Source organism: Erythrolamprus reginae, chromosome 1, assembly GCF_031021105.1.
Source record: "Erythrolamprus reginae isolate rEryReg1 chromosome 1, rEryReg1.hap1, whole genome shotgun sequence".
Taxonomy (NCBI): domain Eukaryota; kingdom Metazoa; phylum Chordata; class Lepidosauria; order Squamata; family Dipsadidae; genus Erythrolamprus; species Erythrolamprus reginae.
In genome coordinates, this window is record NC_091950.1 from 356,767,192 (window position 1) to 356,793,699 (window position 26,508).

Consider the following 26,508-nt stretch of genomic DNA (forward strand, 5'->3'; position numbering starts at 1 on the left):
CTGGAGAAGGCCAACTCTGTGGGACCTAACCAGTCGCTGGGATTCGTGCGGCAGAAGGCGGTCCCGGAGATATTCTGGTCCGATGCCATGAAGGGCTTTATAGGTCATAACCAACACTTTGAATTGTGACCGGAAATTGATCGGCAACCAATGCAGACTGCGGAGTGTTGGTGTAACCTGGGCATATCTTGGGAAGCCCAACATGCCTGTAACATGTAGTAATTCTCCCTCCAAAACAACCCAACTTCCCTTAGAGACAAACACAACCAATAGAACAGCACTACCCAGTTCCTAGGCAGGACATAATACTTTAGAAGATCCACCTATACATTGAGATGTGCATATGCTCACATCATTCCTCTAATAAGCACTTATCAAGATGAAGCATGCACACAATGTGTGCAATAAAAACATGTGACTCTTGGGTAAATGAGTTGCATGAATGTCTGAAACTGTCAAATGTTGATATCAGAAAAAATGGTGAGGAAAATGAGTAGGATAAAGCTCACTGAGTGGACAAAATAACTTTTTGGGGTAGAAAAGAATATATTTGGTAATTGCACCAAAGTGAAAGAGAACTTGATTGAAGAGAAGTCCAATCTGTGATAGTAAAATGGTCTGTTAGTGATGTTCATCCATCGTGTTTGAAGAGGACCTTGACATCTAATGGGTTGTGGGATGTACGCGATGTGTCTGCAGGTGATTGGTAGGGCCTATACGGGCACAAAATGTTCTGTACATGTTGTGCAAACATGTGTGGGCACCATTGTCACAGTATTTGCAGCTCTGGCTTTGCAGAATGCTCGATTCTCTTTGCTATGAATGTTTTCCTGGCCTCAGATGTCTGGCAACCTTGGTGAATCAGCATGCACCATGTTGGTTGATCTTGTGCCAGGGTTTCCAAAGAGGTGGTGTCAATATTGAGAGACTTGAAGGAGGCTTTGAACATTTATTTATTTATCAGATTTGTATGCCACCCCTCTCCGTAGACTCGGGGCGGCTAACAACAATAATAAGACAATATAAACAAATCTAATATTTAAGTTAATTTAAAAACCCTAATTTAAGAAACCAATCATACATACAGACATACCATGCATAAATTTTATAAGCCTAGGGGGAAGGAAAGTCTCAATTCCCCCATGCCTGATGACAGAGATGGGTTTTAAGGAGCTTACGAAAGGCAATGAGGGTGGGGGCAATTCTGATATCTGGAGGGGAGTTAGTTCCAAAGGGTCGGGGCTGCCACAGAGAAGGCTCTTCCCCTGGGTCCCGCCAAACGACATTGTTTAGTTGATGGGACCCGGAGAAGGCCAACTCTGTGAGACCTAACTGGTCGCTGGGATTCGTGCGGCAGAAGGCGGTCCCGGAGATATTCTGGTCCAATGCCATGAAGGTTATAGGTCATAACCAACATTTTGAATTGTGACCGGAACATGTCTTTGAATCACTTCCTTTGTGCCCCATGCAATCGCTTTCCTTTAGACAGCTCACCATAGAGGAGCTATTTAGGGATGCAATAGTCTGGCATCCTAGCAACGTGGCCTGCCCAGCATGTCTGGGCTTTCATCAGCAGGGTGGGAATTGATGGCAGGCCTGCTCTGGAGAGGACCTCAGTGTCAGGCACCTTAACCTGCCACCGGATCCTCAGAGTTCTACAGAGGCAGGTCATGTGGAAGTGGTTCAATTGCCTAGCATGTCTCCTGTATACAATCCAAGTCTCACTGGCATAAAACAGGGTAGTTAGCATTACTGCTCAGTAGACTTTGAGCTTTGTAGCAAGGCTTATTCCACATCTCTTCCACACGTTGGTCATTAGTCTGCCAAATGCAGGGCTTGCTTGGCAATTCTGCAGTTGACCTCAATGTCAATTGTAACTGCACGGGAGAGGATGCCACCAAGCTATGTTTTTTGTAGCTTGTGTTCCTTTACTGTGATAGTGGGCTCTTAGTATTTGACTTTTGGAGCTGGCTGATGCATCACTTCAGTCTGCGGAGAGGGGCGGCATACAAATCTAATAAATAAAATAAGAATAAATTTGTCGCATACTGCTGCAAAATTATCCACACTGGCTTGATTTCCTGTTCTGATACAGCATTCAGGGCAGAGTTGTCAGCAAAGAGAAGGTCACGTAGCACAGTCTCCTTTATCTTGGTGACAGCCTGGAGTCTTTGCAGGTTGAACAGTTTCCTATTGGTTCTGCATCTCAGGCTAACTCTCAAGGAACTGTTGTGGAAGGCATCTGACAGCATGGCTGAAAACATTATGCAGAACAAGGTCATTGCCAACATGCATCCTTGGTTGATGCCATTTGTGATGGAAAAGGCCTTTGAAGCTTCTCCATTGTCCAGCACATGGGCCATCATACCATCGTGAAACTGACGTACCATCTGCTTCAAGACTGACAATGTCAAAAGCCTTAGTAAGATCCACAAAGGTCATGTACAATTTATGATTCTACTCTTGACACTTCTTTTGGAGCTGTTGGGCTGCAATGATCATGTCTACAGTGCCACACTTTTTGCAGAAACCACACTGTACTAGATCCTGAAACCACACTGTAATAGATCCTGTTCCAGGTGGTCAGTCAGGCGGTTCAACAACACTCGTGCGAGGATCTTGTCTGAGATGGAAAGCAGTGATATTCCTCTATGATTATCACAGATTTGTCAATTCCCTTTCCTCATGTAGAGTGTATGATGGACACATCTTTCAGTTCCTGAGGAATGGTTCCTGGATTCCAGAAAGACTGGAACAGCTGAATGAGTTTGTCGACAAGCACTGCATCACCATCCTTATAGATCTCTGCTGGTATCACATCAGATCTTGGGGCCTTGCCACTGCACAACTGGTTGAGGGGCTGCAGAATTTTAATCTTTGATGGTGGGGAGACCAAGCTGTGGTTGATATTCTGTTGATCCCCTCATTGTTGATGGAAGATGTTGCTTGCCCCAACACTGTAGAATCAGGGCCTTCTCAGTGATGAGAGTTGCACCAGCTTCACCCAGTAGAGGGGAGCTCTCTGACAGCTGAGGTCCATACATGGATCTGAGGGCTTCATAGAATTGTTTAACATCATTTCTATCTGCAAACTTTGAATTTCATCAGCTCTTGGTACTCAACCAGGAGTCCTATATCTTGTGAAGCTTGCTCTGTACAATCCTGCAAATGTTGTTGGAAGCATTTTTCTTAGCCGTTGGTGAGGGGTCATTCTGATAAGCACGATGAAGGTAGTGCTACTTAGCAAGTAGGGCCTTGATCTCTTCGTCATTTTCATCAAACCAGTCCTGCTGTTTCCTGTGTGAGGGTCCTAGAACCTTTAGTGCAGAAGAGTACTCCATAACTAAACACATAATAAAGAGATGCCCCAATATATATTAAATTAAGCAAGAATGAAAGTATTGAAGGCAGTTGCCATGGTATGAAAGATGGAACTCAATTCTGAGGAGGAAGATGATATTGTACTGAAACAATAATCATTGCACTCTATCTTAAAAAAGAAGAGAAAACAACGACAACAACACAAAGAAACATCTTTTATAAGGCTATTAAATTATGTGTGTATTGGTGGGAAGCAGAATTCTAAGGCTCTGATTTGCTGTCAGGATCTTGGGACCACATAGGGAAAACTGAGTAAATCTGAGTTGTTTCATTATTAACAAACACTGCTTTTTAGAGGGGGACAAGGGCACTAAAAATACCCTTTGTCTCTTGTTAGCAAGCAGAGAAAGGTGGATGGGATTAAGGGTGCTGCTGGTTACTTTTCTGCGATTTCCTTATTAGGCTTGTTTTAGTCAATCACATCAGGCTGGCTCTTCTTTGCCAGTAATCAATTTCATTCTGCCTTTGTTAACATTGAAATATACTTCTTTGTTTCCAGCAAGCAAAGGATTATTGGGGACGGTTGTTTAAGGACAAGAGTTGTTTAAGGGCAAGAACAGTTCTTTTGGGTCCATAGTCAGGGGAAGCTAAAATAAACTTTCATTTCAGGCAAAACACAGACTTCCTTGCAAATTCTCAAGACAAGTTTGCAAACTGAAACAAAGTGAGTGTGATAGCTGATCCTAGGATCCTGAAGCCAGGTGAGAACAGGCTTAATCTAAAAAATGACAATAATGTAGCTAGAATTAGCTCTGAAATTGGTTGTAAGAAAATGTGGGAGGGCATTGTCTTTTGGTCATTGTTAGCAAACTAGATGTGCCCTTTTTGTCTGTGCCCTTCCTCTCTGAAGAATAATATAGAATAGATCTGAGTGGAAAGAAGTGAACCACAGAATAGTGGTGGCGAGGACAGCTTTATTTGCAAAAGAAAAGCCACTATAATGTGATCACAGGTCACCTTCATATCATCTAGTGCAGGGGTCTCCAATTTTGGCAACTTTAAGACTTGTGGAGTTGAAGTCCACAACTCTTAAAGTTGCCAAGGTTGGAGACCCCTGATCTAGTGCAATGCAGAGAAATTCAACCATGACAGATTTTAAGAAACAAAAACAAAAGGAGTGTCTCTCTGTTGATGTCTTGGATCTCATGAGATCTTAAATTAGTGAAGCTCTACTGAACACTTAGAACTGCAGGTGACACCCAAAGCCTTGCATGGAGCCTCCAGAGACCTCCAGATGTTAAGAGATTTTTTTTAAAAAAATGTGATGTTTGTCGGCTTATATGTTTATTCTCATCTCAGCTCTTAATGAAATCCAAGTTATCAATAGATCATATTCAAAAGGCAACCCATTCAATCATGGCCATCTCATAAGCATGACTCTGTCTCTGTGTGGCTAATGTTTAAAGATAAAGATAAAGAAAGTAACATATTGTGGTCAGCAAGAAATCAGCAACCAACCTACCAGGGCTTAAGTAACTTCACAACCCCAAATCTAATAAAATAGCCCGCTCTTTGTCGAAGGCTATTGGGATCACAGTTAACCTAATTTCGGGTGGTGTGGGGATCCAGAGGGCAAGCACTGTTACAGAAAAGCCAACCTGTTGTATGCGACAGCTTTCCAGGGAAGTGAAGGCTGGAGGCAGACTGTCTTTGTGGATTAGTCACAACTCCTGTGCAGGTTACTGATAACGAACTGTTCATCTGTAAAGCTGTAATCGAGGCATGGAACTCCGATGGGAATTTCAGGCAGAAACCCTGAAGGCATCAACCTGGCTGGAGCCAAGAGTACGAAAGGTGAAAAAAGCTTTGGCAAGATTCCCAATTTAACATCCTAAAGAGGCTCTTCACAGTTATCTCGGCATTCACGTGCAATGGGAAATGCTTTGGCAGTAACCCATTGTTGGAGGACAAATATCCCAGTTGGAAGGAGGGTTCAAGTGGGGAATTAGCCTAGATTCACTATGTAAACACAAGAGAACAAGTTCTGACTCATTACACACACACACACACACACACTGCTTTGAGCCTTATCTGATCTTTCCCAGGTAAAACTGCCAGTCCGAGAAAATTCCTGTATTATAGGCATAGAACAATAAAGTACTAATTATTTTGAATTCTAGATTGATGGATCTGTTCGTTCATGTCTGACACTCAGGCACCTAAAAGCCATGGGTTCCCACATGAAAACCACCAACCTAGAAACAAGAAGAGATGACCACAGAAAGAATATAACATTATCCTCTACCCTTTTCCCCACCAGATGTTGGTAATGTTGGTAAGATTCTGCATATATTGGCGCAGGAAATCTAAGGCTTAGAATTTGTAAACTGATATGGGATATCAAAGCCTGCATCTTGATATATTGTGCATTATTTCATTGTTTTACTTTATTAAACTACTTACAATTCTTTTTGTGAAGTTCTCACTCAAAAAGTGGTAACATTCTTTCTGCTACCAAATCAATTTTGTGTCATAACTCTTTTTCTGGGCTTCAACTATCCCATAGAGTAAAGCCAGTAAAAATAAAGGTGGAATATATTTATATACTGTGTTTTTGGAGTATAAGACACATCATAATATAAGACGCACCTTAGTTTGGGGGGAGGAAAGAATTTTAGGGAAGAATCTGCTTACCAGGTATTCATCTGGCTATTAGCCTTAGTCTGGTCAGCTTCAGCACATTATTTTATCCCCTGCTTAAAGGTTTTAAAATGTTTTTATTCTGAGAAAGAAACAATGAAAGAGTTTGTAAGCCAGTAAGAGCTGGGAACATCATTAGCACCTGGAAAGAAACAGTCTGAGCAAGTAGAGCAATGGAAAACCCCCCTGCAAAGACTTAGGGCTTAGAAAACATTCTTCTTTGCAGAGAGTAACAATGAAAGGGCCTGCAAGGTAAGAGCTGTGAAGATTGTTAGCAGCTAGTTAGGGATGGGAGGAGGAGGAGAGAAAAAAAGCTACATTCAGAGTATAAGACGCACCCTAATTATCAGCCTCTTTTAGGGAGGAAAAGGGTGTGTTTTATACTCCAAAAATACGGTAATATAAAATAGATACCAAAGCTGATCAGCTCCTACTGTAAACTTCTACCTGAAACCTGTTGTTTGCTGTTGACTTATCCATGGAGTACCCTGCTCCTCAATAATTGCTTTAAGCAGGGAGTGTGAAAAGATGTATTGTTAGACCTTAACCTGCCAAAGCAGCTTGCAAATAACATAAATTAAAATTTATTCTTTTGGCCCAGCTCCATCCATTACTATTTGCAATGTGCTCTCAGGCACATGCACCTTTGGTATATATTCTATCACAGGATAGATTTTTTTAAATTGTCTTTGAGATATAAGACTCTATGTTATACTTTATTATTCCATTACGGTGTCACTTGCTGTCACATACTTTGCTTTTTGGACTCTTGCCACAATTTACAAATCAGAGAAAAGTTGTTTTGCTGAATTAATAGAAATGGAAATATGGGGTGGAGGTCATTTGTTGAGTCAATGCATTTGCTATTGTTATGAAAAATATGTCTATTAAAAAAATCAACTGTTCCTGTAAGAAGCCAATTAAGAAAACATTTCAGCAAACACTGGACATAGACATGCAAGATCGGTGTTATTATAAGATAATAAATAATCTATTCAAAATTTGTTTATTAAACAACAATCTTTTGTTAATCTGAGAGTTTTAGTGATACAAAAAACTTAAGCACAGAAAATGCACTAACAGTTTTCTACATAGTTGTTTTGCAGCACTGGAACCAATGTTGGATCTAATATACATGACATGCTACAATGTATAGTTGAAGGCAAGGATGGACAACAATAATTTTGCAATGGCTTTCATACCATCATTGTCAGATGTCATCACCAGTTAAGCTCTCAGAATGCAAATTCAGTTGAAGGCCATTAGTATTCGAATTCAAAAGGGAAAGCATACAAGATAATTTATTAGCAGGTTTAGAAGACTCCCAAACATTATGTTTAAAAGAGAGAGAGTGAGAGCAGAGAATCTTTCTAAATTAATCCTGTTGTTGGTATCCATATGAGGAAAGAGAGGGGGGGTATTTATTTTATTTATTATTTATTTATTACTTAGATTTGTATGCCGCCCCTCTCCGAAGACTCGGGGCGGCTCACAACATGTAGTATGCTGGTATGCACATTATATCATCTCAAAATGACATGAATTACATATAGCACATCATTTCCATCATGGCATGAAAGATAGAAAATATATAAGTAATATGATTTGCAGGATGAGGAACATGAAACTTTTGTAACTTCTACAAGATGCTAATCCCTATGGGAATTCAGGCTATTTACTAGCTATGGGAAACTGATCATCCTTTAGAAGAAGCAAACTAATATTTAAGCTTTACCATAACTTATAACAACTTTTCCCAATTTGGTGTTTTCAAGACATTTTGAACAATTTCCATAATATCAAATATTCCAACATATCTGGAGAGTCCCTTTCTAGGGGAAACTTGCTAATAATGGGTAGAAATTGCTAATGCATGAGCATGATCATTTTCATTTCAGAAAGGAATATACTTTTTATATATTCAGAAAGGAACATATAAAGGAATATATCAACATTTTAGTTGAAAAATCTAATTCCCACAAAAAATGAAACTACTGGTATCTCTTTATTTGGTCTACTTTCCTTAAAAGAGTAATTTAATTTAATTTAATTTAATTATTTATTGGATTTGTGAGCCACCCAACTTCTTTCTGATTCTGGGCAGCATACAAATGCTTTGAGTATCCAGGTTTTTAACTATTGTATGATTATTTGTCACTCTCTAATTTTAAACTGTAAACTAAATAGCATAATTTTGTAAGTGCCTGTATTAGTGCATAATTCTATAAAAATACAGAACTAAAAACACTGAGCAAACCAAAAACTAGAAAGGCAATACAACATAACAGATAATCACCAAAAACATTTCAGATCATTTAAAAAACAAATCACAAATTATAATGTGCTGGTTTACCAGGAACAAGGATTCTGCAGCTAAGATACCATTATCAAGAATTCTTTTTTTCCCTCCTTACCACAGGCTGCTGTTGGTGGGATCTCAAGCAAGTCCTCATAGTAGATCATAAACAATATTCATCCAGTACTGGAGAATCTGATAGTTGTGTATATCTAAATTCATCATGATGCAGAGCTTTATAATAAGTAATAATTGGTTTAATGATATCTGGTAGCTTACAAGCAACCAGTGCAGTTTCTGGTTGCTTTAAGGAATATTATTGTAAGATTGTTATGAAATAGATCAGTGTTCTATTTCTCAGTCTTCCAAAATCCCCAAACCATCTATTCACTATGATACTATTCAATGCTTTTGTTTATCAATCCCTCAGTTTATTGGCCTTCTTCTAACCAATCCTGTCCCTAGTCAATATCCGCACACCCTATTCTAATTCTGGAGGAATTGTTGTGTTGATAACACATCTGGAATCAATATCATATAGAGATTAAACAAGGGGAAAGCCTACAAACTGTGATGTATAGTCAAGCAGAATATTAATGATTCTGCTGATATCTAATAAATAATAATAATAATAATAATAATAATAATAATAATAATAATAATTATTATTATTATTATTAAAGATGAATATATTTTATCTGATATCCTAATAATCACTATTTTTTTTTCTTTTGGAAGATGTTCTGTATATCCCAGCCTTCAGCACAACTTTCAGGGAAACTTAAAAAATCAATATTAATCAACACAAATGAAGAAAAAGAATTTCAACTAATCACAATATAATTGTACTGATGTTGTTCCATTCTGAGACAGTCAAACAACACAGCTCTGGTATATGCCTTCATAAAAATATCTTTTTTTTTAAAGTATTTGTTTTTTAAAAATTTCTCCATACAAACTTTTTCAATACATTTTCAAAATACTTTCATAATGCAATGAAAACATTATCGAGTTAGTAAGCCAATTATAATTGGCCCCCCAAAAAAATTATTAGTTCCAAATTAATTACTTCCTGTATTCATAAAAATGCATTAAGCTTCTAAAATGCCTTGTTTCAATTCCTAACACTCATTCTGATGGTCCTTTGCTCCTGAATAGATCCCGGAGATTGTCCCAAGCTTTTAGACTGAGATGGAATCCAGGAGACTGGGAATTCTAACACTACTTTAGGCATTAAAGCCACTTGAATGACTTTGGCCAATCACTCTCTCCCAGCCAAACTCACCTCACAGGATGGGGGTGGTTGTGGGGAAAGAACAGGAGGAGGGAGGAAAATTAGGTATGTTTGTCAAATCTCTCTCTCTCTCTCTCTCTCTCTCTCCGTCCGTCCGTCCGTCCGTCCGTCCGTCCGTCCGTCCGTCCGTCCGTCCATCCATCCATCCATCCATCCATCTATCTATCTATCTATCTATCTACCTATCTATCTTTATTATTCATTCATTCAGTCAGTCAGTCAGTCAGTCAGTCCGTCATTTACATTTTTAGGCTGCCCAACTCCCTAGGGACTACTTATAAATAACCTTGAGTTACTTATAAAAAATAATAAAGGTGGGATTTAAAAAAAAAAAAAAAAAAACCCTCCCCTCCCCATTATGGGTCCATCATTTGAGAGCCATTAACTCCAGAAGCAGATTTCAAACTAATGCTGCTAAAAGCATAAGCAATCACTCTGTTTCAAACTTTATATTATTTCTTTAAAAAAATAGAGAAAAGAAAAATATGCAAAGTTAATAGAAGTGGCATTTTGCGTTTCTGTTTCATTCAGACGTTCCTCTTCCAGTCTTTATAATGAATTTTCCATGGCATTGCTGCATATACCGTTGTATCCACATTCATCTATAACAGCTGTGAGGCTGAACTACATTCCCCAGTGCTAGCACTGCCATCCTGCTGACTGCATCTCATCAAATATCTCATACAAGAAAGGCACCACCATCACTCAGATAGATAGAGAGAGATGAAGTAAAAAAAGACCAATGAGGATGAAAGAAAGAGAAAACACAGAAAGAAGAAAATTAAATGTTATCCTGTTTTAAAATAGAGCTATACTATTCACACCATGAAGCCACTTTCTCCCAGCAGGTAAAGATCATACTATTGAAATTTTCCAGCAAAAACCGGGTGGCATTAAGAGAGCAGAAATGAGAGTGTTTTTCTTCTGTCAGATGTCTCTCACACGCAATTCTCTTAGCCTCGCTCCCATCAAGTGAGGAGTTCTGGGAGAAGTAGCAGCAGAACAGATGTCTGGAGCAATGAGGGCATAAAATAAAGAATGAATGTGATGCAGCATGAATAAAACCTCACATTTAAGCTGTGGTGGTAAGATCTGTGAATTGTTTGCTTTGATTGCATCGGTAGATAGTAGCTCTCAGGCCGAAGTCATTTTACTTTAGTCTTCGGAGAGGGGCGGCATACAAATCTAACAAATTGAATTGAATTGAATTGGGGTCTTTTGCCTGTCACACTTTATTCTATTTCAAATTGTATTCTTTACTGTGGGAATTTGGGAAGGGTAACTGCATGAGGGATGTCTGCATGTAGCCATAACAAATTCCTTCTAGATGGTCAAGGTCATCCTTTGTCTTTGCACTCCTGCACCTGCACAGAAGGAGATGGGAGTTGCTGCCAAGTTGGCAAATGAAGATTGGTCAATGTGATGGACTTAGGGGTGTGGGGACAAGGGTGGAGAAACCCCTGGAACTTCAGGTTTGGGTTTCTCCCAGATGTGCCAACATGGCTTTGCTAATAAATGATTAAGTGTTTTACCTTATTCTTGACAAAGTTATCTTTTCTTTTATGTACACTGAGAGCATATGCACCAAAGTAAATTCCTTGTGTGGCCAGTCACACTTGGCCAATAAAGAATTCTGTTCTGTTCTAATCTAATTCTACCCTACCCTATTCTACCCTACCCCACTCTATTCTACTCTATTCTATTCTACCCTACCCTGCCCTATTCTATTTTACCCTACCCCATCCTTCCCTACCCTACCCTACTCTATTCTACCCAACCCTACCCTGCCCTATTCTATTCTACCCTACCCCACCCTTCCTTACCCTACCCTACTCTATTCTACCCTACCCCACCCTTCCCTACCCTACCCTGCCCTATTCTATTCTACCCTACCCCACCCTTCCTTACCCTACCCTACTCTATTCTACCCTACCCTACCCTACCCTGCCCTATTCTATTCTACCCTACCCCACCCTTCCTTACCCTACCCTACTCTATTCTACCCTACCCCACCCTTCCCTACCCTACCCTGCCCTATTCTATTCTACCCTACCCCACCCTTCCTTACCCTACCCTACTCTATTCTACCCTACCCTATTCTAAATTGGAACTTTGAGGAATACTTTGCCTTGGACTCCGATTTAATTTTTGATGCTATTTGGAACCCTGACACTAGCATTGTTTAATGTTCCCTAGACCATGTTAGAAAACGCCAAGCTGGAAAAGGAGCAGCTGCCCATTGAAAATAATTTGATAACATTACTCACATTTATTTGGAGCGTGACACCAGTTGGCCAAATCCAGCTGAGGTGAAAGAAGCCTCACCTTTTGAGGTTATATGGGATTGGTTTAAGCATGTGGATCCCGAGGAAATGCTTTGTGCTAACAGCTTTGTCACACATAAACCATATCCCCCTGCTCTATCTTGCTGGTGGAAGCTGGCAGGGAAGTGATGGAAGGCTGAATCTGGGCAGAGGTGAAGTCATTTTTGAATAATAGGCTCTTTATCTCTGCCTTGGAAAAAGCAATGACATACCATCTCCCCAAGAAGCGATCACTACCTTGGACTATTATTTACTAGCTACCAATCTTTTGTTCACACATAAGATTTAAGAAAATGATAGGGCTGCAGTTCCAAAAATCCCTGGATGAAATAGATTGTCTGTATCCTTTCAGGTGGGTTTCAAACCCGGGTATGTATGGGGTAATCATCGGTTGCTGACATTGATCATCACTGGTGGGATTGGGATGGAGAATTCAATTTCCATGATTCTACAATATGATATCTCTCAGCCTCCTTCAATACCATCAACCATAGTTTTCTTCTGAGGCTACTGCAAGTCCAGATGGTGGGAGACACTGTTATGGAGTAGTTCTCCTCCCTCTTCAGTGAATAGACCTAGACAAGAAAGGCTATATCCTCAGGGTCCTAGTTTGTGGATAAGCTATGTCCCCAGGCATTTTGATGTGCCTGAGCTGTTTCTCTCTTAACTTTAGCATCTACAAAAAGTCATTCGTCAGCACAAGGTGAGCTAGCACCAAAATATTAATGATACTCATGAGATACAGTGGAGGTTTGACCTGGTGCTTGGAGACTACTGTACTCTGGCTGAGCAAAACCAAAGTTAAGATCAATCCTAGAAAGATGGCAGTAGATTAAAAAGCTGACTAAATATGGAGTGTGCAAAGGAGGGTGTGTCCCTTGGGAATGCAAATTAAATTAGAAGTGCCCAAGGATCCCTAACAGACTTGCTGAAAGAGAATTAACAAAGGGTATATTGTCGAAGTTATTTTGATGGTATATGGATACTTGTCTCCTAGTTGGAGACAAATATCACAGAGCACTTCTCTATACAGAAAGGGTGACAGTGAAAAGAACATCCCTCTCAGAATGGCAGTAACATTGGTTTAATATTTTTACTGGGGAAAATGCCTTTGTCAGCAGGGTTTAATTTCCATTAAATCAATTTATTACAGCTTAATTTGCATGAAATTAAATGCAGTCCTTATTCAAAGAACCATCATTTCCTTAAATCATTCAGCAATGGGAAATGATCATAGGCCTAATTAAAAACTTGACTGCAGCCATACCTACCTATTCCCCTTGTAACATTCAGTAGATCTGACAAGAGCCTTTGGGCTCTCTTAACTTAATTTGCATTCCCGAGAGACCATTCTTTGCTAACTTGGCAAAAGTATCTTCCACTTCTGGCCCTGTTATACCAAAACACTTGAGTTCCTGGAGTCAGGACCAGCTGGTTGTCCTTTCGAAGCTCATTTGAGGAAGTATATTTCTCTAAGTTCAGAAATACAATGAAAAGTTTTATGGCTACGAAGAAGAATAGGCTGTTATTTTTAGCTGAAAATAGAAACATAGAAGACTGACGGCAGAAAAAGACCTCATGGTCCATCTAGTCTGCCCTTATGCTATTTCCTGTATTTTATCTTACAATGGATATACGGTATGTTTATCCCAGGCATGTTTAAATTCAGTTACTGTGGGTTTACCAACCACGTCTGCTGGAAGTTTGTTCCAAGGATCTACTACTCTTTCAGTGAAATAATATTTTCTCACGTTGCTTTTGATCTTTCCCCCAACTAACTTCAGATTGTGTCCCCTTGTTCTTGTGTTCACTTTCCAATTAAAAACACTTCCCTCCTGAACCTTATTTAACCCTTTAACATATTTAAATGTTTCAATCATGTCCCCCCCTTTTCCTTCTGTCCTCCAGACTATACAGATTGAGTTCATTAAGTCTTTCCTGATACGATTTATGCTTAAGACCTTCCACCATTCTTGTGGCCCGTCTTTGGACCCGTTCAATTTTGTCAATATCTGTTTGTAGGTGAGGTCTCCAGAACTGAACACAGTAGTCCAAATATCTCATTCTTTGTGCAGGGAACCCACAAATTTCTTTTTTTTTTTAAAGAACCCACATATTTCAATATGTATTGAGGATTTAAAAATGTTCTCTGCCCCATACTCAAAACACAAGAATTTTGTGCTTTAGTGTGTATTTGTTGTCTTTTTTGTCTGAAATTGAATGGCAGACTTGTTTACATTCAGACAAAAGGCTCTTTTGAGACTTGATTTTATCTTTCTTTCGTCCAGTAGACAGGATTCTTCAGGGGAGACTCCATAGTTCATTAGAGAAATACATCTTGAGAGAAAAAGAAATCGCTGCTATTTCCATATAAACAGATAAGATAGCAAACAATGTTTGTAAACTTCTTAAGACCCACCTCTGCCGTCAGGCATGGGGGAACTGAGACATCCCCCCCGGGCCTATACAGTTTATACATGGTATGTTTGTGTGTATGTTTGCTTTTAATAATAGGGTTTTTAGTGTTTTTTAAATTATTATATTTGTTTTTACATTGTCTTTATTATTGCTGTGAGCCGCCCCGAGTCTACGGAGAGGGGCAGCATACAAATCTAATAAATAAATGAATAAATGAATAAATGAATGAATGAATGAGTGAGTAAGTGAATAAACCAACCAACCAACCAACCAACCAACCAACCAACAAAAAAATAAAATAAAATAAATAAATAAAATAAATAAAATAAATAAAATAAATAAAATAAATAAAATAAATAAAATAAATAAAATAAATAAAATAAATAAAATAAATAAAATAAATAAAATAAATAAAATAAATAAAATAAATAAAATAAATAAAATAAATAAAATAAATAAAATAAATAAAATAAATAAATAAAATGAAATGAAATAAAATGAAATAAAATGAAATAAAATGAAATAAACAAACAAACAAATAAGCAATTTCTCCCTTTGCTAAAAGCCAGAGGACTGCTCCCAGACTAGAGAACTGTTCTGAGCTAGCCTGAATTGGCATTATGTTTATAATAATGATGTTATTTCTGGTGACGTTTCCATGGATTTCCCCAGTGACTTCGCTAACTAAAAAGGCTTACACGAGCCATGCTGATACATGCTATTATCTCTGATCCCAAGACAATGCTACTGAGTGGCTCACTTACCTCTTTGATCCTCTGCAAAAGAGGGAGCAGCCAGTCCTTGTTCACCTCACAGTGACTGTCTAGAAAGGTAAGAACCCCTGCCTGGGCCACATCTGCTCCTCGAATGCGGGATCGGATCAAACCTGTAACAGCGGACATGAACTCAACGTCTGGCTGATGCAAATTCCTAAGCAAGACTTCAGTTGCTAAGCAAGCACACAGACCCCTCAACTTGATTCCTCTTTAGCCTTGCCTAACCAACTCATCTCATGCTACCTTTATGGACTTATGCAATTTTTTAAAAGATGCCTCCGCCAGTTATTTTTCTGCATTGCAAGGTCAGTGGCCCAAACAAAAAGTTTGTCTTGAGCAAAAAAAGTATAATCATTAAAACCTTTTACATTTAGATAAGTCTTCCCATTGCTTCTGCAAAGGGAAGTCAAGATGCCAGATTGGAGAATAAGGTAATATCATACCTTTTGCCTAAAATACAGTTTAAAACAAGGTTTCCAGACTTTCTTCAGAAAAAAATCTAAGGATAAACATATAAATACTTGTTATTAGGGATGGGAACACTCCCTGACTACAGCTTCCTGTAAATTATTCTGCAAAAGCAAATTGCTTCAAAAACAAACAGCAAATACAATTTGCATTTGCAGAAACAAATGTCAAACACAATTCCCAAACGGCAATCACTTCCCTCAATTACAGGAATTTTCTGATGCATTTTCTGTTTTCCATGAGTGTAGAGCTAAATTTCTCTTTTGCAGCAATTCTAGCATAGCAGCACATTGGCAAAACGGGGCAGCAAGATATAAATATTAATTAATTAACAAATCAATAATTGGGGATGAAGGAGAAAGTATAATATTACACGAGTGATACATTGAGGCCAACTTATAATCAATAGGGATAAGATAAAAGGCTCCTTTTTATTAAGTTTCATGAGTGTTACTATGTCATCATAATAAGGAGAAAGGGTTTTTTTTAATATTGAGTGGCAATTTTAATTAAATCACTTGATTTTGCAATATTTGTTTCAATAAAAAAGAATGTCTATTGTTCAGGGCTGAGTCCTCGATACTGTCTGAATTTGGTTACTGGCTTGAAGACATTTCATTGCCCAACTATGTAGCAGCATCAGGATGAGTGTGGGCTTTGCTGTCTGTCTACATACAACAGCTTGCACTATGTATCCCCAACAAATCCTAATAAAACATAAGAGACACACAGAAGCAGCGTTCCCTATAAGCTGCATGCGTGCGTGCGTGCGCCCCTAAATACCCCCCCGCGCATCCTTTTCTACCGGGGGTGTGTGCGGGTGCGGGGAGGCGCTGGCAATAGAAGAAAAGGGAGCCGCGGCCGCCCCTGCCTCCCCACGGTGCCTCCGGCCTCCTCACGCCCCTGGCATCTCGGCGCCGCCCCCTGCCCACCCGATCCACCCCCTCTCCTCCTCCTCCGCCTCCTGCCTTGGGGCGCGACTTCTCCCGCGGCAGTGGCTGTGGCTTTTCCTCCTCGTTCTCATCTGCGCTCCCAGCCAGGGGGCTGCAAGAGAGGGTTTTCTCCACACGCTTCAGGAATGCCCACCCCTCTTGCAGCCCCCTCACTGGAAGCGCTTTCGTCCCGGACTTTCAGCAAGGGGGCTGCAGTAGAGGCAGGGCAGGCATTCCCGAAGCGCTCGGAGAAAGCGTTCTCTCACAGCCCCCTCGCTGACAGAGAGAGAGAAGGAGAGAGAAAGTAAGTGAGAAAGAGAGAGAGAGAGAGAAAGGGGGGAGAGGGAGATAGCAAGAGAGAGAACAAGAGAAAGCAAGCAAGAGAGATATAAAGAAAGAGTGAGAGAGAAAGAAAGCAATAGAGAGAGAGAAAGAAAACAAGAGAGAAAGAGAGAGATAGAAAGAGAGGGAGAGTGAAAGTGAGAAAAAAAGAGAGAGAGCAAGAGGGGGAGAGAGAAAGAGAGAGAAATGATTCTTGATTTAAAGCATATGGTAAAAAGCACCCAAATAATAACAGAGAAAAAAAAACCCAGCTGTTTATGTGTGTGTGTGTGTGTGTGTGTGTGAACTCTTGAACCATTTCCAATAGCTCACCTGTTATTGGAAATGGTTCAAGAGTTCACACACACACACACACACACAAGGGGGGAGGAGACAGGGATGGAAAAAGAGAAGATAGTAATAATAGTAATAGATTTTGGTTTTGTTTTATTATTAATTTATTTTAATAAAATAGAAGGGAATTTTTTTCTTGTTTGTGTGTGTGTGTGTGTGTGTATACACACACACACACACACACACACACACATACTTCTAGGCCGCCCACAGAACACCTATTTTGTTTACATATTCATACTGTTTTCAGTTTGAATGCCTCAAAAGCTTAATGGAGCCTAATTGTCTCATTGTGCAATTGTAGAATTTCAGTGGCTAAAAAAATTCCAAAGAAGTTGCATCCATGGTCCACAGGCGATTTGTTTAATTAAATAAATGATACATAAAATGACATGTTTTACAAGCAAAACTTTAATTTTACACCTTGGATCTCTCCATATGGTTTTGCTTAATCCCATCTCTCCAGTTTTCTTAACCAAATGAAACCTAGAAAATATACTGTATCTTAGTTGGGTCCACATATCCACATAGCAAAAGATTAAAAGGTCATTATCTTAGCATATTGGGTGAACAAAGCCATCACAATAAGCCATAATGTTATGGCATTATTTGTAGCATACGAATTGTGTTCTGTTAATTAAGATAGTTGCGATGGCGGGGAGGGGCGAGAACACCGCCTCCCAGCTGGGCGTGCCTGCACAGAGCGCAGGCTCGCTCACACGCTGCTTTTGCAGCAAATCTCTTCCTGTTGGGTTGGGGGGGGGAAACGCCCTGGCCTTACGTCCGTTTCGGCTGGGAGGGGCGGGGCGCCGCCTCCCAGCTAATTGGCAAGGCGCCAAGCGTCGGAGCTCCCCTCGATCCGTAGTTGGCTAGTAAAGGCCACCGGGAGCGAGGGGAAGGGTTTGCAGGCCTATTTCAGGGCCTGCACCCCTCGCCCCTTTGCTCCCTGCTTGCCTCCCAGAACGGTCACCCACCTGCCCTCCGCTCTACCCAGGGTGTCTGGCAGAGGACGCCCTTTGGGGCCGAGAAGGAATTTTTGGCAGTCTGGAAATTTTATTTCAGATTGTTTTTTCGCCTTCTCCATCCTGGTCAGGTGTGAAGTTTTAATGTATTAGGGGGTGTATCGGTTGTAAATAGGTTGTTTGAATTTACTTTATTTTGGTCACTAATGGCAAAAACAGGACGGGAAGGGTGGCAATTGCAAAGGGTGGCATCTTTTAAAAGGTGATGGGCTCCTTCATCTCACAATTCATGCTTCCTCCACGGATGGAGCGGTGGGAAGGAGGAGCGCCTGGGGCTCATCTATGTCACTTCCGGTTCCGGGTGAGCCCTCCCACACGCTGGGCGTGGCTGTTCAATTTGGGTGAAGGCGGGGCTCGCTTCACCCTTACCAAGCAAGGAGTTCGCCCATTGGTTGTCCAGGTATGTTTTGTTCAGGTTTTCTGCCCCTTTTAGCTCCCTCTGCAGGTCTATTACTGTAATCATCCAGCTCTTATGTTCGAGTTTTCCTTCCCTGTCCAGCGCAATGTGAAGTTAGAATCCCACTTGTATGAATACAGCCATCAAGAGGTAAAATGTAATAGGCTCAGTTCAGACATGATTTTAATTGTGTTAGGCACCCAAACATTCTTGGTTTGAGGAAGTCCAGATTTAAGTGAGGGACCACACATTCTGTTCCATAATACAGACTTGATTAATATTTGATTCTTTTATATGTGATGGTATGCAGGAAAGACCTTGAGGGATAGGAGAGCGAGCTACAGAATAGATAACTGGCAAGTAAAAGATCATCTCAGCCCACAGAGGGAGAAATGGAGTGGGAAACATTTCAGAAGGCACCGTCCCTAGTTTTCTGAAGAATAAAATGAAAGGAGGAGAGAAATATGTTCAATATTTTGTGTCTTGTCTGGGCTATCTCAAAGGACAAGAATATGAATAACAGCTTTGGAAAATGGAAGTGACTATTCCTTTCCCACCATGACCTGAATTATTATTTGTAAATCCTGTTTTTCACCCTACTTAAATAATATTACTTTGGGTAGCCTTACATGATGCAAGCACCATCTGGATAACAATGTCCATGTTGAGGCTTATTCACTGCATAGATTGGTTCACTGAGTTGCTCTGTGATTGAGCTCTGTTTCAATACAACCTGCCATTTTGGGGTAATGTGGAGAAAATGTTATGGGTTCGTCAGAAGGAATAAAAGGAATCTACAAAGCCAATAAGCTTTAAAGCAGGATCTGAGACCTAATCAGTCCTCAATAGCCCAGAACTTTCTCCCTAGAATTCAAAATCATAGATGTACCAGACCTTTCCTAGCCCATAAATGGCTGCATCAATATGAAGACTATCAGAAGATGAAGCAGTGACAAAGGGCTTGCTTATAGTTCTGAACATTTTATTTGGAACTAAGTCGAGTTATATTGTCAAATGTGACTGTCTCTAATTCTATTAGGAATGCATTTCTAGGCTTCTGGGAGAGTCTTAGTTTAACGAATGCTAGTGCACCTCCTAAGGCTAGAGATTGTCCTTAAGGCTAGAGATTATTTCCTCAGTTTGAAAGAAAGTATGAAAAATCATATTGCATTGTTTCCTGTGAATTATTTATTTGTCTATCTGTCTGTCTGTCTGTCTGTCTGTTTGTCTGTCTGTCTGTCTGTCTGTCTGTCTGTCTGTCTGTCTGTCTGTCTATCTATCTATCTATCTATCTATCTATCTATCTATCTATCTATCTATTAGATTTATTAGCCTCTCTCCACAGACTCAGGGCAGCTCACAACAATAATAAGAAACAATGTATCACAAATCTAATATTAAAAATCTCTAAAAAAATCCCTTATTTAAAAAAACAAGACATACACACAAACATACCATGCATAAATTATATAGGCCGGGAGAGATGTCTCAATTCCCCCATGCCTGATGGCAGAGGTGGGTTTTCAGAAGTTTACGAAAGGCAAGGAGGGTGGGGGCAATCCTAATCTCTGGGGGGAGCTGGTTCCAGAGGGTTGGGGCCGCCACAGAGAAGGCTCTTCCCCTGGGTCCTGCCAGACGACATTGTTTAGTCGACGGGACCCAGAAAAGGCCAACTTTGTGGGACCTAACTGGTCGCTGGGATTCGTGCGGCAGAAGGCGGTCCCGGAGATATTCTGGTCCGATGCCATGAAGGGCATTAATTTATGTATTGGGTACTGGAGGGGAGGAAATGAGACAATGGGCAACAACCCTATCAGCACACTTTAATTTACAACAGAAACTAGAATATGATACAAAAGGCAAACAAGCAATCTATATTTCTCTTCTTCTTATAGTGCATACATTCATAAATAGCTAGATAACAGGATAACAGTTGGAAGGGATCTTGGAGGTCTTCTAGTCCAACCCCTTGTTGTGGCCTGCCTAGCAGCCTGTGCAGCCAGAACTTTTGGAAGCCTGTGGTGCCTCTTGGCAAGGGAAGAGAAAAGAAGGGGCTACTCCTTTGCCTGAATGCAAGAGCATGCAGGGCTGCCGAAAGGCAGTAACTGCTGAAATGCAGTAAGGGTTACTCTGGTGGAGGTGTACTCAAGAGTAGAGCTGCAGGCTAATTGGCCCGCCTTTCAGCCTATTTAAGGCCTAACCATGCTAAGGCAAATTGCAGGGAACCACGCCATCTTGGAACCTGAAATCTGCATCGTAGTTCCTGAATATTAACTTCTGTGTTTCCAGTTTATATCATGGCTTGAATCTTGGCTTCTGTGGTACTAGTTTTCGAAAACCTGTTTGTTCATAGCCTGCTCAGTGACTCTAGTTTGTTTTGCTTTGTTCGGCTTGGATTTTTCAAGGACTAATTTCTAGGAACTTTGCCAACCCTTGGAGGCTCAGTAAGATAACTGGACTTCCTTGTTCTTCCCTGTCTTCGTTTGCTTTGAACTGTTTGTAAATTAAAGTGTGTCTTTTGCTTTGTGCTTCTAAGAAGATTTGATAAGGAGAATCTGCATTTAATTTAAAAAACAAACTGTGTTTGTAAGTTTGTGTTGCATAATTATTTGAGTCTTCAGCATGGGCCAGAACACCCCTGCTCAAGCAGGAAGCCCTATACCAGTGATGGCGAACCTTTTCAGCATTGAGTGCCCAAACCGGAACACTTGTGCATGCATAGGCATGTGCGCATGCCAGAGCATCAGAAACTCGAAAACCAGCTGGCCAGAGTACACATACCTGTTTTTTAGCCATTTTAGGGCTGTTTTTAGGATGTTTTAGGGCCCATTTTCAGACTGTTTTCTGGTCCTATGGCACCCACAAAGACCAGCTGGCCAGAAACCAGAAGAGGAGGTGGCAATGGTGTGTGCCCACAGAAAGGGCTCCCCTGCTTGAGTAATAGTTATTCCAACTATCTTGTTCTGATGCTTAATTATTTGAGTCTTCAGCATGGGCCAGAACACCCCTGCTCAAGCAAGAGTACTATATCTGTTATGGGGCTACCTTTGAAAAGTGTTCGGAAACTTCAGATCGTGCAGAACGTGGCCGCGAGAGCCATCGTGGGGCTTCCAAGATTTGCCCACGTTTCTTCAACACTCCGTGGCTTGCATTGGCTGCCGATCAGTTTCCGGTCACAATTCAAAGTGTTGGTCATGGCCTTTAAAGCCCTACATGGCAGTGGACCAGATTACCTCCGGAACCGCCTGCTACTGCACGAATCCCAGCGACCGATAAGGTCCCACAAAGTTGGCCTTCTCCTGGTCCCGTCGACTAAGCAATGTCGTTTGGCGGGCCCCAGGGGAAGAGCCTTCTCTATGGCGGCCCCGGCCCTCTGGAACCAACTCCCCCTGGAGATTAGAACTGCCCCCACCCTCCCTGTCTTTCGTAAGCTACTCAAGACTCACTTATACCGCCAGGCATGGGGGAGTTGAGATATTCCTCCCCCCTAGGCCATTACAAGTTATGCATGGTATGTTTGTGTGTATGTTTGATTTTATAATAAGGGTTTTTTAGTGTTTTATTATTGGATTGTTACATGCTGTTTTTATCATTGTTGTTAGCCGCCCCGAGTCTACAGAGAGGGGCGGCATACAAATCCAATAAATAATAATAATAATAATAATAATAATAATAATTATTATTATTATTATTATTATTATTATGATGATGATGATGATGATGGGACACAGCAAAAGCTTTGTGTTTGTGATTCACAGCTCTCACCCTGCCAGATCCCATAGTTGTCCATACTGCCCTTCTCCTGCAGAATCTTTGTGGTAGAGGGGGCTGGTAGCAGCTCATTAGAGTAGAATGGCTGATATGACACTTGATTTCTGCTTACAGAGTACAGATTAGAGACTCTAGATAGGTATTCTCTCCACATAGACTAGTAATTTGTTTACAAAGAGGACAGTATTTAAATTTGATAAGAGTACTTCTAAACACAGATGTAAAACAAGTATTACCCTGAACTAAACCAGTCATTTTGAAATAAAATAGAATCACAATCTCAAGCACACTAACCCTGAACGTATTAATACTATTTTTGTTTATATTTTTAAATTAGTTGAGCATTATAAGAATAAGACCCAAAGTGGAACCATTGTAAGATGATAACTAAGGAGCCACAATACAAATGTCACCATAGGACTAGAAGGGAAGAACAATCCACCCAATTCTCTCCTACTCCTGAGTAAAGTAAACCTGAGGTTACGTCATGTGTTGGAAAGAAAAAGAAAGCATGTGAACAGTACAAGAAGAGTTAAAGTTAAATGGAAATTAAAGACTACAAGTGACAATTTTTAGTTTCCTTGAGGTAATTGGTTTCACAGCTAAAATAATAATTCAGAAACATTCTTAGGATAATCAGAATGTAATTAAATATATTTGGATGATATCAACTTCAGGAAACCTGGCCTGGAGGAACTGCATGGCTTGGGAGTTAACAGATGATAGCGAATTAAGGGATTTACAGGGTTCTAAAAAGGGAGTTTCTGTAAATGATCCAGCAAATGATCTTTAAGTGACAGCACTGGGTTTATTTTAGAAATTTTCCAATTCTTGATGTAAACTTGCCCAGATTGGTATAATTTAATATTGCTAATTGTTGATTTTGTAGTACACTAACCTACAGAACAATATTGAATTTCTAGAAATATTGAAAGCAATTCCAAGTAGGCAAGTGATAAATATTCTATGAAAAAAAGAGAAAGTCTACAAATTAAACTTTAAAGCCCATTTACTTCTTGCATATAAGTGATTAATTTGTCAATTAGAAACAACCTTACAGTATCAAATAACTTTCCCTTAACTTATATTGTAAATTACTTATTTTTTAAAAAAATGACTGTAAATGTCATTGTTTATTTCAAGGATGCTTGCTTGGCAACTATTTTCAGTAAGTTAATAAAACAGGAATCAGTAAAGGGAAAATCAATTGTGTCCCCCAATTAGAAATGGACTTTGAAATACTGGAAAGGGCTATTTTCATCCTTTTAATTTCTGAACAGGGATGGAAGTGACAAGGATAGAATAGAATAGAATAGAATAGAATAGAATAGAAAAGAATATAATACAGTATAATACTGTATAATGTAATATAGAGTAGAATAGAATAGAATAGAATAGAATAGAATTCTTTATTGGCCAAGTGTGATTGGACACACAAGAAATTTGCCCTTGGTGCACATGCTCTCAGTGTACATAAAAGAAAAAGATACATTTGTCAAGAATCATGTGGTACAACACTTAATGATTGTCATAGGGGTCAAATAAGCAATGAAGAAACAAACAATATTAATGAAAATCTTAGGATACCAGCAACAAGTTACAGTTATACATTTAATAAATCAAATTAAATCATTGAGTTTGTCATCTGCACCTCTATAACTGTCTGGTTGGTTCTGCAACCCAACAAGACCAACACAGACTTCAGAGGATAACCAGAACTGCAGAAAGAACAATTGCTGCCAACCTGCCTTCCACTGAGAACCTGTATATTGCGTGAATCAAAAAGAGGGCTGTGAAAATATTGACTGACCCCTTGCTTTCTGGACATAAACTGTTTCAACTCCTACCCTCAAGACGTCACTACAGAGTACTGCACACCAAGACAACTAGAAACAAGAACAGTTTTTTCCCCAAACACCATCACTCTGCTAAACAAATAATTCCCTCAACACTGTCAAACTATTTACTAAGTCTGCACTATTGTTACTACAGTTTTTTCTCATCATTCCTATCACCCATTTCCTCCCACTAATGACTGTATGACTGCAACTTGTTGCTTGTATCCTTAAGATTTTTATTAATATTGTTTCCTCATTGCTTATTTGACCCTCATGATTGACCCTTGTGTTGTACCGCATGATTCTTGACAAATGTATCTTTTCATTTATGTACACTATTCTATTCTATTCTGAATTAAATATGTGAGAGGAGATGGGTGAGAGGAATGATGAGAAAATTATTAATAATATTAATGCAACCTTAGTGAATAGTTTGACAGTGGTGAGGAAATTATTTGTTTAACAGAGTGATAGCATTCAGGAAAAAACGTTCTTGTGTCTAGTTGTCTTGGTGTGCAGTGCTCTATAGCATTGTTTTGAGGGTAGGAGTTGAAACAATTTATGTCCAGGATGTGAGGGGTCAGTAAATATTTTCACACCCCTCTTTTTGATTTGTCCTCAATGGAAGGCAGGTTGGCAGTAATGGTTTTTTGTGCAGTTTTGATCATCCTCTGAAGTCTGTCTGTCTTGTTGAGTTGCAGAACTGAACTAGACAGTAATAGAGGTTCAGATGACAGACTCAAAAATTCTTCAGTAAAACTGTATCAGCAGCTCCTTGGACAGTTTGAGCTTCCTGAGTTGGTGCAGAAAGAACATTCTTTGTTGTGCTTTTTTGATGACATTTTTGATGTTAGGTGACCATTTTAGGTCTTGTGATATGATAGAACCTAGAAATTTGAAGGTCTCTACTGTAGATACTGTGTTGTCCAATATTGTAAGAGGTGGTAGAATGGGAGGGTTTGTCCTAAAGTCTACCACATTTCTACAGTTGTGCATGTGCTCAGTTCCAAATTGTTCTGGTCACACCACGAGGCTAGTTGTTCAACCTCCCATCTGTATGCAGTTTTTCATCATCCCAAATGACAATATCGTATCATCTGCAAACATCAGTAGTTTAATAGATGGATCATTTGACATGCAATCATTGGTATATAGAGAGAAGTGGTGAGAGTACACAGCCTTGGGGGGGCCTTTGGCTAAGAAACACAGATGAACACTGTCTCCACAACTGGAAAGGGGAAGTCTTTACCTTTGTAAGGCAAATATTATTTTTCATTTCACCGTTGTTTTCTACTTTTAATTCTGCTTTTAAACAAAACGTAGAGAATGGCTATTGAGTAAATCCCTTCTTGGGCCTAATAGGCATGACTTTTACTATAATACTGCTCCTCCCAATTTACAGGTTTTGACACAAACACACATACAGTAAACTGCAGGAGATGCCACTGCACTAAGGAATTATGAGAACCCAGGAATACAAGCAAGTTGTCCATTGGGGAGTCTCTATACAACTTTCAGATTTAGGGGGAAGTACAGTGTTCCCTCAATTTTTGCGGGTTCAAACTTCGCGAATGGCCTATGCCACGGTTTTTCAAAAAATATTAATTAAAAAATACTTCGCGTTTTTTCCCCGATACCACGGTTTTTCCCATCCAATGACTTCATACGTCATCGCCAAACTAATAATTTTTGCAAATAAATAACAAAAAAAAAATTGTTGTTAATAAATAATTATGTTTATAAATATCAGGATCACTAAGTGTCTTATTCAATGGTGAGTACCAGTAATAATGGTGAGTAAATGGTTATTAAGGGAATGGGAAATGGTAATTTAGGGGTTTAAAGTGTTAAGGGAAGGCTTGTGATACTGTCCATAGCCAAAAATGGTGTATTTACTTCCGCATCTCTACTTCACGGAAATTCAACTTTCGCGGGCAGTCTCGGAATGCATCCCCCGCGAAAATCGAGGAACACTGTAGTATTCTGCTAAGATTCTGCCAAGGCTCGTTCGTGAGATCCTGGTCTTCTTTTGATATTGCAAATATGGAAGAGGTATCAAAGCAGTATCCATACAACCAGAATAGTATGTATATACATGTTATTTCTTTTAGATTTATTTTCCTTCCTGAGTTATTTTCCTGTAAAGGCATCAGTTGGAGGAGAAAGATAAAGACACACCAAGGAGAGGAATAATTTGTGAGTCAGATGTTTCTGTTCCTGCCCAGAAGGAAAAGTAGGTAGCATGAAAAATAAATATGGTTTGGCATTCTTCCCAT

The 26,508-nt window shown here is 39.8% G+C and overlaps 1 protein-coding gene across 1 annotated transcript in view; it reads right to left on the bottom strand.

Moving 5' to 3' along the window:
* Nucleotides 1-26,508, bottom strand: part of GALNT14 (polypeptide N-acetylgalactosaminyltransferase 14) — a 414,445-nt gene that overhangs the window by 89,116 nt on the left and 298,821 nt on the right. Inside the window, exon 6 of the mRNA XM_070734310.1 lies at nt 15,118-15,239. Coding sequence (XP_070590411.1) covers nt 15,118-15,239 — 122 coding nt within the window. The remainder of the gene's footprint in view (nt 1-15,117; nt 15,240-26,508) is intronic.